Here is a 15,940-nt window from a genome sequence, read left to right as displayed (position 1 = left end):
AACAAACAGGAAGAGAAATGAGCAGATCAGGAACTCCAGTGAGTGCCAAGTCACAACATTAAAACACCAAGAAAAAGTAGTTCCTTCATTTCAACCGAGAAAGGTTATGCTGAACCAATGAAAAATGAGGGTGACACCTGAATGCTGCTGGGATGAGACAAACAACAATAGAGACTAAAGCCATCCCATCAGCAATAGGGAATTAAAATGTACAAGAAAGCCATCCAATCACAAGCATACAGGTTGACTATACTCCCGCTAAGCAAATTGTTTAAGCATTGTATACAAAGCCGTCTGAGACAGATAGCTAAAGTTGTCTGAAGCAAGAATACAAAAACTGTGTAAGGTACCAGTAAAAAAGACATACATTTCTGAAAAAGCAATGGTCAAGAAGGGATAAACTCAACACAAATCCCTTCTGTTTATTAATGACATTACAAAGGATTTCATGAGCGTTATCAGACATTATTAACAAAACTGAACAAGCATTTGCAATGCAATAGGTCTCGCATTTACGTGAGTTTGAGCTATTGACATTGTAAATGACAATGCCTTTTATTTTTGTTTCCGTTTTTAAAACATAAATAAAAGGCATTGTTATTTACAATGCCAATAGCTTAAACTTGCTTAAATGCGAGACCTATTGCATTGCAAATGCTTGTTTTTATACCTGTATTTTAAAAGCACACACTTCACAACTGGCAGTGAGGCTGTAGTCAGAGGGGCCTTGTACTACTGAGCTCCCCAAATCAGTTACACAACCATTCAACTCCAACACAAACATGGCACCATTTTTCATACTTGGCCCCGTACAAACCCATTAATAATGTAATGGCACCAATAGTCGTCTGACACACAACATCAGTATTGTCAGCTTTAGCCTAAACAACCCCCAAAACCAGCTATCACCAATGTGCCCAACACTAAGACACTAGCAGGGTGGCAGTATTAGTAGCCTGGCTTTTAATTCCAGCTTCGACACTTGGACAAAAATCGACTGTATCTGAGGGAAAGGACAGACTGGCTTGGAAAAAACATCGCAAGTGGCAACCTCAGACCCAGAAAAAGACTGGATTTGTGTGCAGTACGTGGGAGATGGAGTGAGCATCCTTTTGTAGGCAGCAGTACTTAGGCCTTTGCGTGGCGGAGTCGTGCCCCTCTGACACCCCTTCCTCCCCTTGTGTGCATGCTATTTCCTGCTCCCTAGAGCCACTGATGGGAACCGGAGTGTGGATGTGCCTGACGAGCCACCGAGGACAACACACATGAGTAGCCTCACACACTCTGTCTCTGCAAGATTGTTTGCATAGAGGTGCGGGTGACACCTTAAGCAAATCGGCTTTTAAAGCTAATCGCAGTTGCATTGTGGGAATTGCAGTTTCGTTTTTCACTTTGTGAGTGTAGATTATAGCCAGGACAAAACGGTAACCAAGAACAAAAACATTTCCTCTCAGTACATTTGATGAATGAGACAAAAACAACATACTATAAACTGCAGTCCCACCCAGCTTTATATGTTTTGTGAAGAGGGAGCCTACCCCTCATTGTGCCCGGAGTGAAGGTATCACCGCTGCCGGCCCGATTCGGCGCAAAAACCGGAAGTCAGGCAGTGCCATGCCTGCCGTGGGGCGGGACTTCCGCCTTCCGCGGGAAGCCCGCGCCCACGGAGTGGCTGACTGAGAGGAGAGGTGGTGACGAGGGGCTCCCATGCCTGAGGGAGAGCCCCGCGCTGGCGACAGAAGTAAGGAGAAGCCCTGGGTCAGAAGTGGCGGCTGAGGCCGCCGATGCAAGTGTGGGGCTCCCATGAGTGAGGAAAGCCCCACGTGTGCCAGGTCATGCGAGTCGGAGAAGATGAGACCAGGGGAGTCCTGAGACAGAGCCTGTAGAAGCCACAAAAGAGCCTAGTGGGGCTCAGTTGTACCATGGGGGCTGGTGCGTGTGTTTGTTGTTGACTAATCGAGTACGCGCGCACTGGCTGTGGGAGGCTGGTGCGTGTGTGTGCGCTCACAAGTTAACTCCCGCCTCGAGCCTAATTAAGGCGGCACCAAGCAGCAGCGTACACGTGCAGATCTGATACATTAAATGCAGGCGCGTCTTCACGAGCGCGTATGCCTGCTCAACCGCCAATCGCCCTGCGCGTGCCCATCTCCTGTCCCACTTCGGGGGCAAGTCAGCAACAATAGATCTTGCTGGCGACATCAGCGCGTTCGCGCTGCGTTTGCCAGGTGAGACCTAAAAAGGGCCGTCAAAGACCTGGTGGTAAAATGCTATGCGTATGACTGTGAACGCAGAAAGAGTAATCAACATTACTCAAGCCTTTACCTTTCTCATAGCGGAATCCACGTATTGAATAGTCTGGACCAAGGATGCCCACAACTTGTTTTGCCATTAAGATGGCAACTTTTTACACTTTTGCCCTGAATCTCTTATCCACAAAGAAACACAAAAGATGAAGGGTGGAATGTCTGCAGAAGTCTCAGCCACGAAAATCGTTCGGAACACATTCAAGTCCATAATTTTTTGCTCTCTATTAATGAGTGGGCTTTGGCAAGTCCCCTATCGTTCAGGAGTACACTATCAGAAGCTTGACCATGTGTAAAAAGCACAAGTAAAAAAGAAATGCTCACCCTGAAGGAAATTTCGAGGTTTTCTCCTCCCCATATGTCCATGCCAGCATCATATGTTCCAATTTCTTGAAAATAGTCTCTGTCTATTGAGAACAAACCACCTGCCATTGTGGGAGTCCTGAGGTAAAAAATACCAAACAAATTAAGCTCAACTTTTAAAAGAAAAAATGTTATGAGTATTGCAAATATGTTGTACTGTATAACCAAGCAGCATAAACAATGCCTAGACCTACAGATTAGCTACTTTGGGAAATTTGCAACAAATGACGTTTCACACAGTACCCCATGAAGGACAGGTGCCACATGAAACAATATAGCTGCAGAATAACCTACAGATATATTACTTGGAGATGTAACCATGGTTAAGCATATTTCAAACACAAAAGAGTGTTCCTCGAGGAATACGTATGCAAAAAGGAAAAACATATTGCATTAAATCACAACTTACTATTTGAATTATACTAATGTATTCTATGGCCCTATCTGCTTTGTGCAAGTTCTACCATTATTTGAAGCAACAACAAAAAATCATTCTTCATGCCGTCACATAATTAGAGATTACTATTTTTTTGTAACGATTTTAAGCATATTTCACAGTTTTGATAAAACAGCTAAACGTAATCAAGTTTAAAAGCACTGCGCAAAGACGATAGGCAGTCAGGAGTCGCAGAGGATAACCATAGCGATAGATGGCAGAGAAGTAGCTTGCACGCCAGGGCAGAAAACAGTTCAGTATGTTGCTGCACGGGTAAATGAACACAGTTACAGTAATTGGTAAATACCATATGTCTATTAAATACCGGTTTCCCCTCATTAGGGCACGCATTGATAATGATTCAGCTGCTGCTGTGCATAAAAAAAATTACTTACCGACGGGCTTTAGGTCAGACCCGGCAGTCATTGGTTAATTTGAAGAAGCCCCCTTCAACCACTGATTGTTGAAAGTGTTATTCACATTTTGGGAGAGGGAAGAGGATTAACTGCTCTCATACGTTTTACAGTTACTCCCTTGGTGAGATAACTGTTACTTTGACTATGGATAAGGTTAGAAGAAGTACATCCACGCGTAATTTCCTTTATGTTGACGTGATCTGAAGTAAACTCAGGATTTTCATGTTGCGAAAATTATGTATAATGCCAGAGATTGCGCCATTACATCACACAGCAAAAACATGGTGTCAGTGTGGAAAAATCCTACTGCAGTATCCCGGAAACAATGTGATTGATGGGCAGCACTACGGAAGTGACCCAATCACGAGCAGCAGCTCTTTAGCACAAGTACTGATAAAAACGATTCGATTTCGAAGTAATTCGGTGTTAACTTTTTAACCCAAACAGACGGCAAGGGTAAATTTTGAGCATAAAATATTGTTTTGTCTTATGTTTTGAGTTACACACTTGACGTGCCACAGAGAGGGGCGTTACAATCAAATACATACAATGTCAACTTCCATGTTCCGAAGACGACTTCTTTTGCTTTGCCAATCATTTTTGTGGATTTGGATTTTGGAAGTAAGGAAGGAATCAAGTAACTTGACTGCAGTTCTTAGCGAAATGTTTCTCTTGGCAAGCAGCAATATTTTGTTCCTTTTTAGTTTTTTTTTCATTTTGTTCGTTGCTGATGTATAACAGTCTAAATTCGGGAGGGTGCAGGCAGGCTCGTGAACTATTGAGAGATAGACATTTTTGGATGGTGGAGGCCAGATGTTAACATTATCTCACTATCACTGTGATTTAGTGCGCTAGAGATATTTTCTATTCTATAGGCATGTGAATAGCCTGGTTTTCATGTCAAACTTAGGGGTTATATTTGTCTGCACGCTTCTGGTGGTGGCTATGGTCATGGTGGCCCATATATCCTGATATTTTTCCTTTGGTCTTCTCTACATGTTTGCCTACCATTTTTGTGATAGATGATTGATCAATTGTTTTTCTACAGCTTTTTAAATTGTTCTCCAGGGATAATTGTTGCCTTGTGTGTGGGGCATTTTTTTTTTACAGTTCACTTTAAATCGTCCGACAGTTTACATTTTGCTGTGCTGCTGACTTTTTTGTTGCTGGTTTACTGGTGGTACATTAGGGCCACAAACGGGCCCAGTCACATTTAGGATGCAATTGGTTTCCTGCAATCCAGCTATTTTTTTTGATTGAGGGGGATTAAAGGGTGGCAGGCGTGCCAACTAGCCATGTTCTTTGTTTTTTATGCCTCCAGGTGGTGACTGCCATTTTGTGAATCGCGTGTGTTTTTCGTAGTCCCCCGTTTTGTCTTTATTCTCCAATTCGGTTTCCTTGCTGGTCCATGCCATGAGGTGAGCGACCACCATTTTGATGAGCCAGTGAGTCTTTCTGATTATTTATTATTTTATTCCATTTTCTAGAAGAACTTCAAATTAGATGAAGCTCATGTAATTTTAGCTCATTTTTCATTTACTAAAATATTTTTCCGGATATATTAATTTGTGCTTGTAGATGACTGTAGAGGTCTGTAATACTCAGTTCTTGTTTTTAATTAATTTATTTGAATTTTGCGATAATTTGTCACCTAGCTACCGTTTTTCGGAACAGGAACAATATTTGGAATGATACAGAAAATGTTATATGCAAGATATGACGATCTTGGAATGTGAACCAGAACAATGTTGGTGTGATTGAGGATTTAAGTAATACCTTTCTTGGATTGTATTGGATGCCTGAAGGGAAAGTGGTTGTAGATTGTGCACTCTTTCGTCCTATGATGATTTAAAATATATTCCAACTTGATTGATCAGCATGCTACGCTACCACTGTGCCTGCCTGGCATACATCTCTAGGGACTGCGGTGGCCAAGTTCCAGAGGCAACTTGGTCGGTGGAGTGCACTGCTATGTAAGATTTACATCAGTGAAAAGAACAATAGTTACTTACCTGTAATCTGTGGTTCTCCAGTATTGGTGTCTTTCATAGATTCACATGCCTGAATCATTCCCCGTCGTCGGAGTGGGAGTCCCACGGTATATAAAAAAGCAATAAAATGCTATAAATACCATAGTAAATACCAATAAAAACAAACCAGGAAGTAAAGTAGCCAAGCTACAGAAGAAAAAACTTCCACATTAGTGACTATCCCTGTCATTTTGTGTAGCCCAAACTGCAGCCAATCAGGCGACAGCACCCACCAGAAGGTTCCCTCCAGAGGCTCAGGCTGTCAGATTTTGTCGCACGGAGTGATAGTAAACCAAAGTATGCTAAGAGCCTCTGAAGGGGAGGTGGGCGGGTTGCATGTGAATCTATGAAAGACACCAATACTGGAGAACCACAGATTACAGGTAAGTAACTATTGTTCTTCTCCAGTATTAGGGGTGTCTTTCATAGATTCACATGCCTGAATCAGAGTAGATAGCAGTAAATATCCTTGCTAGGCAGACGCCATAGTAACCCAGCTTGTCAAACTGTGCACATTATATGAATTATATATATATATATATAAAATGTCTTAACATAGCCTGGAACATGATAAAATGCAACTAGTGAAGAATGTGCACTCTGAAAACGGAAGAGAAGCGTCTGACTGCAGGAAAAAAGGAGGTGGGAACAGAGGCTCACCTTAGCTGAAAAGAATACATAGAACTGCTGGACACATGGAAACCTTGGTCTTACTGGCTGCCACAAACAGTAGTGATTGGAGAAAACAAGGCTGCTAACCTAGGTTGTCGCTCTGCCGAGATGCTGGAGAAGAACTCCATCAAACAGAGCAGTTGAGGAAGACATTGGCCTGGTAGAGTGCGTACTAGGGGCAGCTAGCAAGGCTGTTCGACTTGTGCATGGCAAAATAGCGATCGGAGCAAAAGATCAATAATGCAACTGTTCGCCTAGACCCTGTTGGGTTGTAACCAATCGTACCTCAGTAATAAATTGATCAGATCAGCGAAAAACCGAACTATCCCTTGTAAACAGAACATTTGAAACCTCTTCTATTATCAAGTGTCTGGAAACCACCAGTTTGTTGATAGTGGTGGAGGTAAAGATGCAGTCGAATTTACAGGCTCGATCCGAAAGAAATTCCGGAGGCGAGTAAGTATGAACTCCCGAGTAACTCAAACCACCATAGAGTTATAGAGAACTGTATGAAAAAGGCTAAAGAATCGAAAGATCTGAACCCAACTGACTCTAATAGAGGACTGTTAAAGCCAAGAAAAAGAAAATGACACCTTTCTAAGTCATCGTAGATCATCACTGAGGAAAAGTTGAAAGGATATCACATGAACTGCCCTATTACCACAGTGAGATGTCTCGAAGGTAATGGACGAACTGATGGAGAAAAAACAATCTGAATTTTTCTTGAAGGATTGAGTCATATTTTTTGAGGAATAAAAAGATGTGATCCCATCTTGTCGGCATCTGGAGCCGCTGCCAGTTAAGGTAATAGTAGAATTGCATGAGGCAATCCTGAACTTGATAGCTAAATGAGAACAAACTGGAAGATCCTTTCTATTAAGAGTAAGAGGATGAATTCTAACTGAACAATATCAGATACCGCAAAAACATTTGCGTTGGAGATCTTGTCCCTGTTATGGCGAACACTCCCTTGCCAACGGCAGGGATGTTTAGATAGGCGAACCAAAGGTAAGCAGGGGCAGGCCAGTGACCTCAAAGATGGCTGTTCCGAGTGATAAACCTGGCCGCTCTGAAAGAAATAGATCCGGAGGTGGACACCTCCGAATTGAGTCGTACTCCGACTGGAAAAAAGGGAAACCCAGTAAATCATTCTTGGCGAAGCCATGAGGGGTGAAGAGGGACACTCAACATCACTCCAGTTTGTACTTTCGGAGAACTCTGGGACCCAAAGGTAGCGGTGGAAAATGGAATCAGATTGAGATCAGTTGGACAAGAAACGCATTTCCCTGTAAATTCTTGTGGTGATGCCAACTTGAAAAACACCAGAATGTGCTGTTCTTCTTGGTCGCGAAAAGACCAGATTTGGAAGCACCTTACTGACGAAATTTGAATCCACATTCCGTAGAGGAAACACTCACTCGAGAGTGGAAATTGTCGTCCTGCTGAGAGTGCCTGCCAGACTGTGTCTTGTACCAGGAACGTGGAATCGCCAGGAAGTTGTGTGCGTTCTATCGCTCATGCACATAGATCACCGGCTTCTTGAGGCAACAAAGCTGATCAAGCCCTTTGTGTTTAGTGACATAGAGTATACCAGGTGTATTGTCTATGCGCCAATACAGTTGTCTCCTCGAAATTATTGCGTAACAAAATTGGAGGGTAAGGAAGATGTCTCTTTGCTTTGCAGGATGACGTGCCAAACCTCATATGAGGGCTCATTTCCCGAAGATCTTCAGCCCATAATAGTGCTCCCGAATTCCTGAGGGGTGTGTCTATGGTGCTTGTGCAATGTGATACCTGTTTGAGGGAAAAAACACACCTTGTGTATAAATGTCTGTCTTGGATTCACCCAAGAAAGAGAAACCTCTCGCATCGAGGAGGGATTGTAATGAGATCTTCAAATGAATCAGAGACGTGAAACCAAAGTTTATGCAGTTGCTGTAGCATTGTTATCCTGTGCAGAAGGACACCCACTAATACTGGAGAAGTTTGGGTGTACTGGATTGCTTATTAAGAAGAGTGATCCTCTGTAAAGAAACCTGTCTCAGAAATGATGAATGCGTATGTATTGCAGACACAGAACAGCTGCCAGAATGTACATAAGAATCACGTGGAGTGGACCGAGAGTCCTGACAAGATAGGCCTGTGATATAACTAGAGTATAGAGTAACCACGTCCCGTGCTGAGGAAGCATTGTTACCTAAATCTTGACACTCTGGAGGTCGAGTGCACTTGTTAGGTCTCTGGCAGTAACATTTGAAAAACTTTCTTGAGGTACAACCTTTGAAAAATGTTTGCGCAGAGATGACCAAAAATCCAGCGCTACATGTCTGACCAGACAAAAGCGCTACATGTCTGACCAGACAAAAGTAAAAACCGCCAAAACATGGCGTTCAATTGATCTTCATATAAGATCAAACTATGTTTCACAAGTACTCATTTCGTGATATTCCTGCGACTACTTCGATATCACAACATGGTTGAAGAGGATCTGAGAGGAAAAAAACCTAACTCCTTATTAGATTCAGAACCACTCCGACGGTCCCTGATGTATCCATAAGTCAATTTGTAAATGACTCGCGCAGATGAATCGAATGCGGTCACTATGAAGGCGTAGCATACAGGAAATTGTCCAAATTCTAGAGGATGCTCTTTTGACATTACAATTAGAATTTTCCATATAAATCGTAGTGGTGACCAAATGAAATCTTAGAGATATGCCATCCTTATCACACCTGGAATGGAGTCATGATGGGCTTTAAAGTAAGTCGTAGTGTCCTGGAAAAATGACTTCCTGTATACGATTTAGAGTCGAATCATACAGTTGCATATCAGGTACTGGGTGGAACTTCTAGGAATAAAATGCGAAAACTGTCCTCGGGCACCCCGAAAGATTTGATCCCCGTACTGTGGAGAATCGAAGGCGCGGTATTGTTTGGTCAATATGATGGCCCAGAAGTAACAACTATAAAAAGGTATGGCCATTATCTCAGTATGGACTTGTGGGCGAGGAACTAAGGGTTCCTCCAACCTTAACTCCGCCACCCGATACTGCAAAACTTGGAGATGTAATGTATACTGCACGGTGTTTTGTTGATAATTATCTTTTGTCCATCCTTTTTGTTAAAAATTTTAGAAGCTCCCGTGTAGGGGTATTCAAGGATACGCACATTCTGTGCCTCCATGTTAAAATTGAACCTGTCCAGAGAGCTAAAAGATTGCCCGAGAGTCACTAGCGCCGTTCTTAACATGAGGAGGGTAAATCCGTCAACATCCACCGGAGGATAGAAGAATAAAGAATCATACAAGATCCCGTAACTTGCTAAAAGGAGGCTACGACTAATAAGTCGGGTAAAGTAACACTGTAATAAGCCCAAGTGGACCAAGCGTCGACTAACCTGACCATGGACTGGGTGGAGCATTAGAGAGGATAACAAGAAAACGTGACCCTCAGTGTCCGCAAAGGAAACTGTTGCAGACTTAAACCACTGTGGAGGTGACAGCTGACGCTGTCAGTCTACAAGTCTTCCGTAGACGTACTGTTTGCTGGTAACGAAAACTGATCCATAACTTGGTCAACATTCCACATAAAACTCACCATCACTGAGGATGATTGTTGAATCGAGTAGTTTGTCAACTTTGAAAGTCGTCGACGAGCCTGCTAGTGATTAAGAGAACTGTTGTGAATGGGCCAGCTGTGTACGGACCTAAAGCCTGCGTGGCAACTGCCGATGTGCCCACTGTTAATGGCCCCCAACTGCACTGCTTATTGGCTCACTGTTGATAGCCTAGAGATGCCAGGTTCAATGCCAATGGCCGATGGATCACATGTGAGAAGGGCCACTGTTAGTGGCCCACTGCTATTGCGCCAACCGTCACTGTCTGAACTGCTTGGGGAGCAGAGCAGCGACTCATGAATGCATGTAAATATTTCCAAAGTGAAGCAACACTTCGGAGATTGCCAGCAAGATGGTCTGTGTAAAAGGCTATGCATGTTCTGGGTTCCTTGACCCTATTGTTGTGATCACAAAGCGATCATGTGCTCATCAATATTTATTCCAACAAATACGCACTTGTACTCATCTGCATTTATAAACACCAGTAGTCCCAGTGTATGTGCAAGCCCACGATCTCCGGACTGAAAGTGCACTGCAGTTATTGCTAAAAAACAATTTATTTGCAAAAGTGTTATTAAATCTACATCTTTCGATATATGTCCAACGCATCTGAATGGGTTTAAACAGTGGCAGTTTATGATGGGAGTATTACTGTCTTGACTATGTCAGATGAACAGGCTCTCAAACGCCGACGAGACTCTTACCGTCGATGACTGCTCTTCAGCGTCGACGAGGGACACACTGCTCCCTCGACGAGGCACCTCATCTCCCCGTCGACGAGGCACCCCTCCGTCGACGAGGCCCCTCACCGTCGACGGGGCTTCCCACCGTCGACGATTGCTCTACAGCGTCGACGAGGCATCTCGCCGTCGACGAGGTCCTTCGCCGTCGACGGGGCTTCCCACCGTCGACGAGTGCTCTACAGCGTCGACGAGGCATCTCGCCGTCGACGAGGTCCTTCGCCGTCGACGGGGCTTGCCACCGTCGACGAGTGCTCTTCAGCGTCGACGAGGCATCTCGCCGTCGACGATAGCTGTTCAGCGTTAACGAGGGACACCCCTCACCGTCGACGAGGCTCGCCGTCAACGCGGCTCGCCGTCGACGGAGCTCCCTCGTCGTCGACGAGGCTCGTCGTCGACGCAGCCCCCTTGTCGTGGACGAAAGGTTCCCGTCTACGATGCCACTCACAGTCAACGTTGCTAGTCGTCGACGCGGCAAAACTCGTCGTCGAGGCGAGCATTGACGAGGCAAAATTGCAATCTGTAAAAAAAAAGGCTGTTGTTCAGCGAAGCTCCTTGTCGGCTGCGCAGCCTCCTGCGACTTACAACCAGTGCATCTGAGGGCTCTGTCAACGCAGCCTCCTGCGACTTACAACCAGTGCATCTGAGGGCTCTGTCAACAGGATCCTGTAGTCCTGTGACACCGTAGATCACCAGTGACGGCAGAGATTGCCGTCGTAGAATACCAAGAGCTTCTAGTCAGCAAGCTGGCATCTCCTCAGAAGAAAAAATGCACAAAACGAGTCTAAACGCCTGAGAGTAAATCTCGTGGGCGTAGATGTGGGAGGCAGACTCGTAGCAGGTCAAAGACCCTTACCTTTGAAGCAAACTCAGCTGGTGAAGTAAAGCCATAAAAATATCGAAAACACCTCCCACATCAGAAGGGGGGTAGCCATAATCACAAGAACATCCCCTTCTATCCAACCATGTCAGCAACAGGCAGACAAATGATCCATGGAAACGGTCTCAGCCTTCCACCAGTGACACAGGGTCAACAAATAGACTTTGTGTGAGAAATATCACAAAATTTAATAGATATATATAATATATATGAAGAAACTGAGCAGAGCTCAGGGAGACTCCCTGCACACGACGTGCGGTAAAAAATCTGACAGCCTGAGCCTCTGGAGGGAACCTTCTGGTGGGTGCTGTCGCCTGATTGGCTGCAGTTTGGGCTACACAAAATGACAGGGATAGTCACTAATGTGGAAGTTTTTTCTTCTGTAGCTTGGCTACTTTACTTCCTGGTTTGTTTTTATTGGTATTTACTATGGTATTTATAGCATTTTATTGCTTTTTTATATACCGTGGGACTCCCACTCCGACGACGGGGAATGATTCAGGCATGTGAATCTATGAAAGACACCCCTAATACTGGAGAACATGTATTTAAGATTGTTTACACATTTCTCTTCAAATAATTTATACTTCCTGATTAATTTACTTTATCAAAAAACGTAATTCATTGTACATAGTAGACATAAATACATCTGTCATTATTTTATACATTCATTTTTGAGCTTCAAAAATTCTGAGGATCACAGCGCCCAATCCATTTCGGGACAGCCTGTCCCTTCGTCAGGGGCAATTACCTATTAACAAAAAAAGAAATATCAAAATGATGTGCGAAGGTGGAAAATGTAATACATTCAAAACATGCTCTTTAAAGTGTAATAAACGTCTCAGTCAAATGTCATGTGTCTGGGAAACACTCCATATTCTGTGTAAAACCAGAACAGCAGCCCGTGTGGTACAGGCGACGTTACTTAAATTCCAATTTGAATGTGATAGTCACGTATTGCCCTCAAATTCCCTGTACCGAGCGCAAGTCTACAATAACAAACCACTCAGAGGTCATGCCGTGACCGCTGGGGATTCATCCAAGCTCACCCGCTTAAATAAAAGAACTGCCTACCTTCACTCCCTTAACTGACTTCTACCCTATACCGGAGAGCAAAATGTATGGTACCTGCTATAGCATGAAGGCAATGCCCGTGTTGGTCAACATCACTCCAATGGTCACAGGAAGAATGCGAGATCTACGAAGCTCCATTCTTACCTCCTCGACCAAAATAGCGAGGAAGACCGTCATCCCGATTACCAGCTGCGCTCATGTTTGTGCTCAGACGTTGACAAAAATACCATTTCAAAATCTCGCAGTAATTTAATCAATTCATCTGCTCCATCTTTGACTATGCAAAACCTCTTCACTGAAGATTTTCTGAACTATAAGTTTACGGCTGATTAACATAAATCCACAGCAAAATGTTGAAAACTGGAATAGTACTATAAAAACACAGGGACCATTACAACGCTCGAATCTTACAACCTCATATCGCTGTAGTAGCTAAATCAAACAGACCCACTAGTCGGCCAAGAAATTGGGCCCATCTTAGAGTGGTGTAACAGGAATGTGAGTGTGTTAAGTCATTCATTACTGAATACATGAATCAAACAGATTGCAACTATTTCCACATTGCATATTGGTACAATATAAAGTGCATGATCAAGTTATAGTGATTGTATCCTTATGATGAATAATAATATAAGTTCAATCTAAGCCCTAAAAATGTATAACCGTTTATGCGTGGACTCTCTCAATTTAATCTGCTTGATTATAGGAAGCATGCCATTTCAAATTTATCGTTCAATCCAAATGGCAGCATCAGTGTGTTTAGGCGCTTCATCCAGAATACTTCCCTCTGCAATAGTTTTTGGGAATCTGACTGGGTACTTGTTCTATAATTTTAAATTTGATTTGTGCAATTGTATGTCGGCTTTGTGTCTAATGTGTGGCTAAACTTGAATTGATGTTTTTGTTTCGAATTATACTTTTATGCTCAGTTAAACAAATTTTCATCTTCCTCTCAGTTTTGCCGACGTAAAGTAGTCCGCATGGACATTTAATCGTGTACACCACATTTTGGGAGTTATAATCTGTGGCTTGAGTTAGTCTTATCTGTTCGCCAGTTCAGGGGTGTAAAAGATTTTCTCCTAGTGAAACGTTATTACAATGAATACAATTCCAGCATTTCATGGTTCCTGTTTTGCCAGTGAGTGGCTTTATTCTTTTGGTGGATGCCAAAAGTTCTTTCAAATTCCGTGCACGTATATATGCAAAGCGTGGATTTTCTTTGAACAATCCTTCAAAGTCCGGTTCAGATTCTAATACTTGCCAGCGTTTATGTATGCTTGTTTTTATCTCCCTAGAAACTGGAGAGTATTTTAATACAAAAACCATTCTGTTAGATTGTTTTTAGTATTTTTTTGTAAAAGAAGCTCTCTGCTAACTTGCATTGCTCAGGATATGTGTTCATCCAGCAGATCGTCCGGGCATCCTCTGGCTTTGTAGTTTAATTTTTGTGCTTGCATGGTCCACATACATGTTGTCAATTCTGATGAAATCCGTTGAGTTCTTAAGAAATGAGAGTAAGGTAAATTCTTCACTAGAGATGGTGGTCGAAAACTTTTGAATAATAAGGAATTATTCCTAGCTATGGGCTTTTTGAACATACGTTTGGATAGAACTGAAATCCAATAAAATCACCAAACATCCAAAAATGACAGTCTACTTTTTCTGATAGTGTGTGTAAATTGAATCCTCAAGTCTTTGGTATTCAGAGTTTGTATATTATCTATTAATGATTCTTCGCAGTTTTTCCTAATCAAGAAAATGTCGTCAATGAATCTTCGAAAAAAGATTAAGCCTTCGGTCCAAGATGGGTTTGTTAAAATATGTTCATTTTCAAATGTCGCCATAAAAGTATTGGCGTAGGCTGGAGCTCCGGAAAAACCCATAGATGTGTCATTTAGGAGAGGCAGGGGACTCAGGGCAACCCTCGGACCAACAACTAAGAAAATAAATTCTTACTCAACAAAAATCCGGAGAGGAAAAAGAAAGGGACAAACTCAAGAAGGGTCTGAGGAGCCAAACCAAAGCCTCATAATCAACATCTCATCAGTAAATGTAACTAAAGCACAAGAAACAGTTTTAAACAGAGGCACATCTTTTGTACCGACATATAGCAGTATGAGCTTGAAAATGAGGTGGCTTTCTATAAATTTATGAGGATTCTTAGATTACGGAACTTTTTCACCAATGTGATTCCACAGGGATCCCTCAAGTAAGGAATCTGAAACAGTGGAACTGTTTATAATGCACGGCAGCCATGCCGTGGGGATTGCACCACCGCAGTGAGTTAATGCGGCCTGAAGGCTCTGGATGTTGTGAGCCGCTTTCCGTCCATCAAGTTGGCTGCTTATTATATTTAACAGCGTTTCTCTGCTTTCCCTGTTGAGCCCTTTAATGGCTAAATTGTGAAAATATATTTAGAGTGGACATTGAGTGTTTATTATGAACTACCAGGCTGATGCAAAAACTGCTGTTCCCAGAATGCAATTCTGTGAGTTCACGAGGCCCCACCTGTAGGCAATAAAGCTACTTGTAATATTGGGCAGCAGTCTTTGCATTTTATGTTGATGTCGCTCTGCCTGTAATCAAGGACAACTTATGTCTGAAACGCTTAGGGCAACCTTATTAACCAGGGAGTTGCAGATTGCGCTGTTGCCTGATTTTTCCGATGGAGAGTGCAGCCTAAAAGCTTTGGCAACTTGTGGAACTGTTTATTTTTTTGTTAATAGGTAATTAACCGACTAAGGGAAAGGCTGTCCTGAAATGCATTGGGCGCTGTGATCCTGAATGAATGCATAAAATAATGACAGATGTATTTATGTCCACTATGTACAATATATAACGTACAATGAATTATGCTTTTTGGTTGTTAAGGTATATTAATCAGGAAGTAAAAATTATTTGGAGAGAAATGTGTAAAGAATCTTAAATATATGTTTTCTCTGATCTAAATCTTACATAGAAGTGCACGCCACAGACCAGGATGCCTGAAGAGAACATCTGAGATTTTCTAATCTCTCATGGTTTGAGGAGAATGCAAGTGATGTGTAAAGAATCTTAAATATATGTTTTCTCTGATGTAAATCTTACATAGCAGTACACGCCACAGACCAGGATGCCTGAAGAGAACATCTGAGATTTTCTAATCTCTCATGGTTTGAGGAGAATGCAAGTGATCAAGAGTGACTATATTATCAGTCAGAGGTTTTTTGCCTGTACCGGTTTGGAAAATAAATGGTGATCTGGGTATCAACAACTATCCACTACATCTATTTAGCCCTGAAGAAGCGTTTTACCACCACGAAATATGTGTTGGCTAAGACAATAATATGGGTTGCTGGTCTTATTGGTGATGGTGATTTTAAGCAGGAAATTACAGAACGATATACAATTGAACATCACTGAGATTTTTCAC

General features: G+C 42.7%; 1 protein-coding gene across 1 annotated transcript in view; it reads right to left on the bottom strand.

Moving 5' to 3' along the window:
• GALNT1 (polypeptide N-acetylgalactosaminyltransferase 1) overlaps positions 1-15,940 on the bottom strand; it is a 664,945-nt gene that overhangs the window by 129,430 nt on the left and 519,575 nt on the right. The window contains exon 7 of the mRNA XM_078687736.1: positions 2,628-2,745. Coding sequence (XP_078543862.1) covers positions 2,628-2,745 — 118 coding nt within the window. The remainder of the gene's footprint in view (positions 1-2,627; positions 2,746-15,940) is intronic.

This window comes from Lissotriton helveticus, chromosome 4_1, assembly GCF_964261635.1.
Source record: "Lissotriton helveticus chromosome 4_1, aLisHel1.1, whole genome shotgun sequence".
NCBI lineage: Eukaryota > Metazoa > Chordata > Amphibia > Caudata > Salamandridae > Lissotriton > Lissotriton helveticus.
Note: the sequence above shows the minus strand (reverse complement) of the source record. Positions and strands in the feature narration are given on the sequence as shown.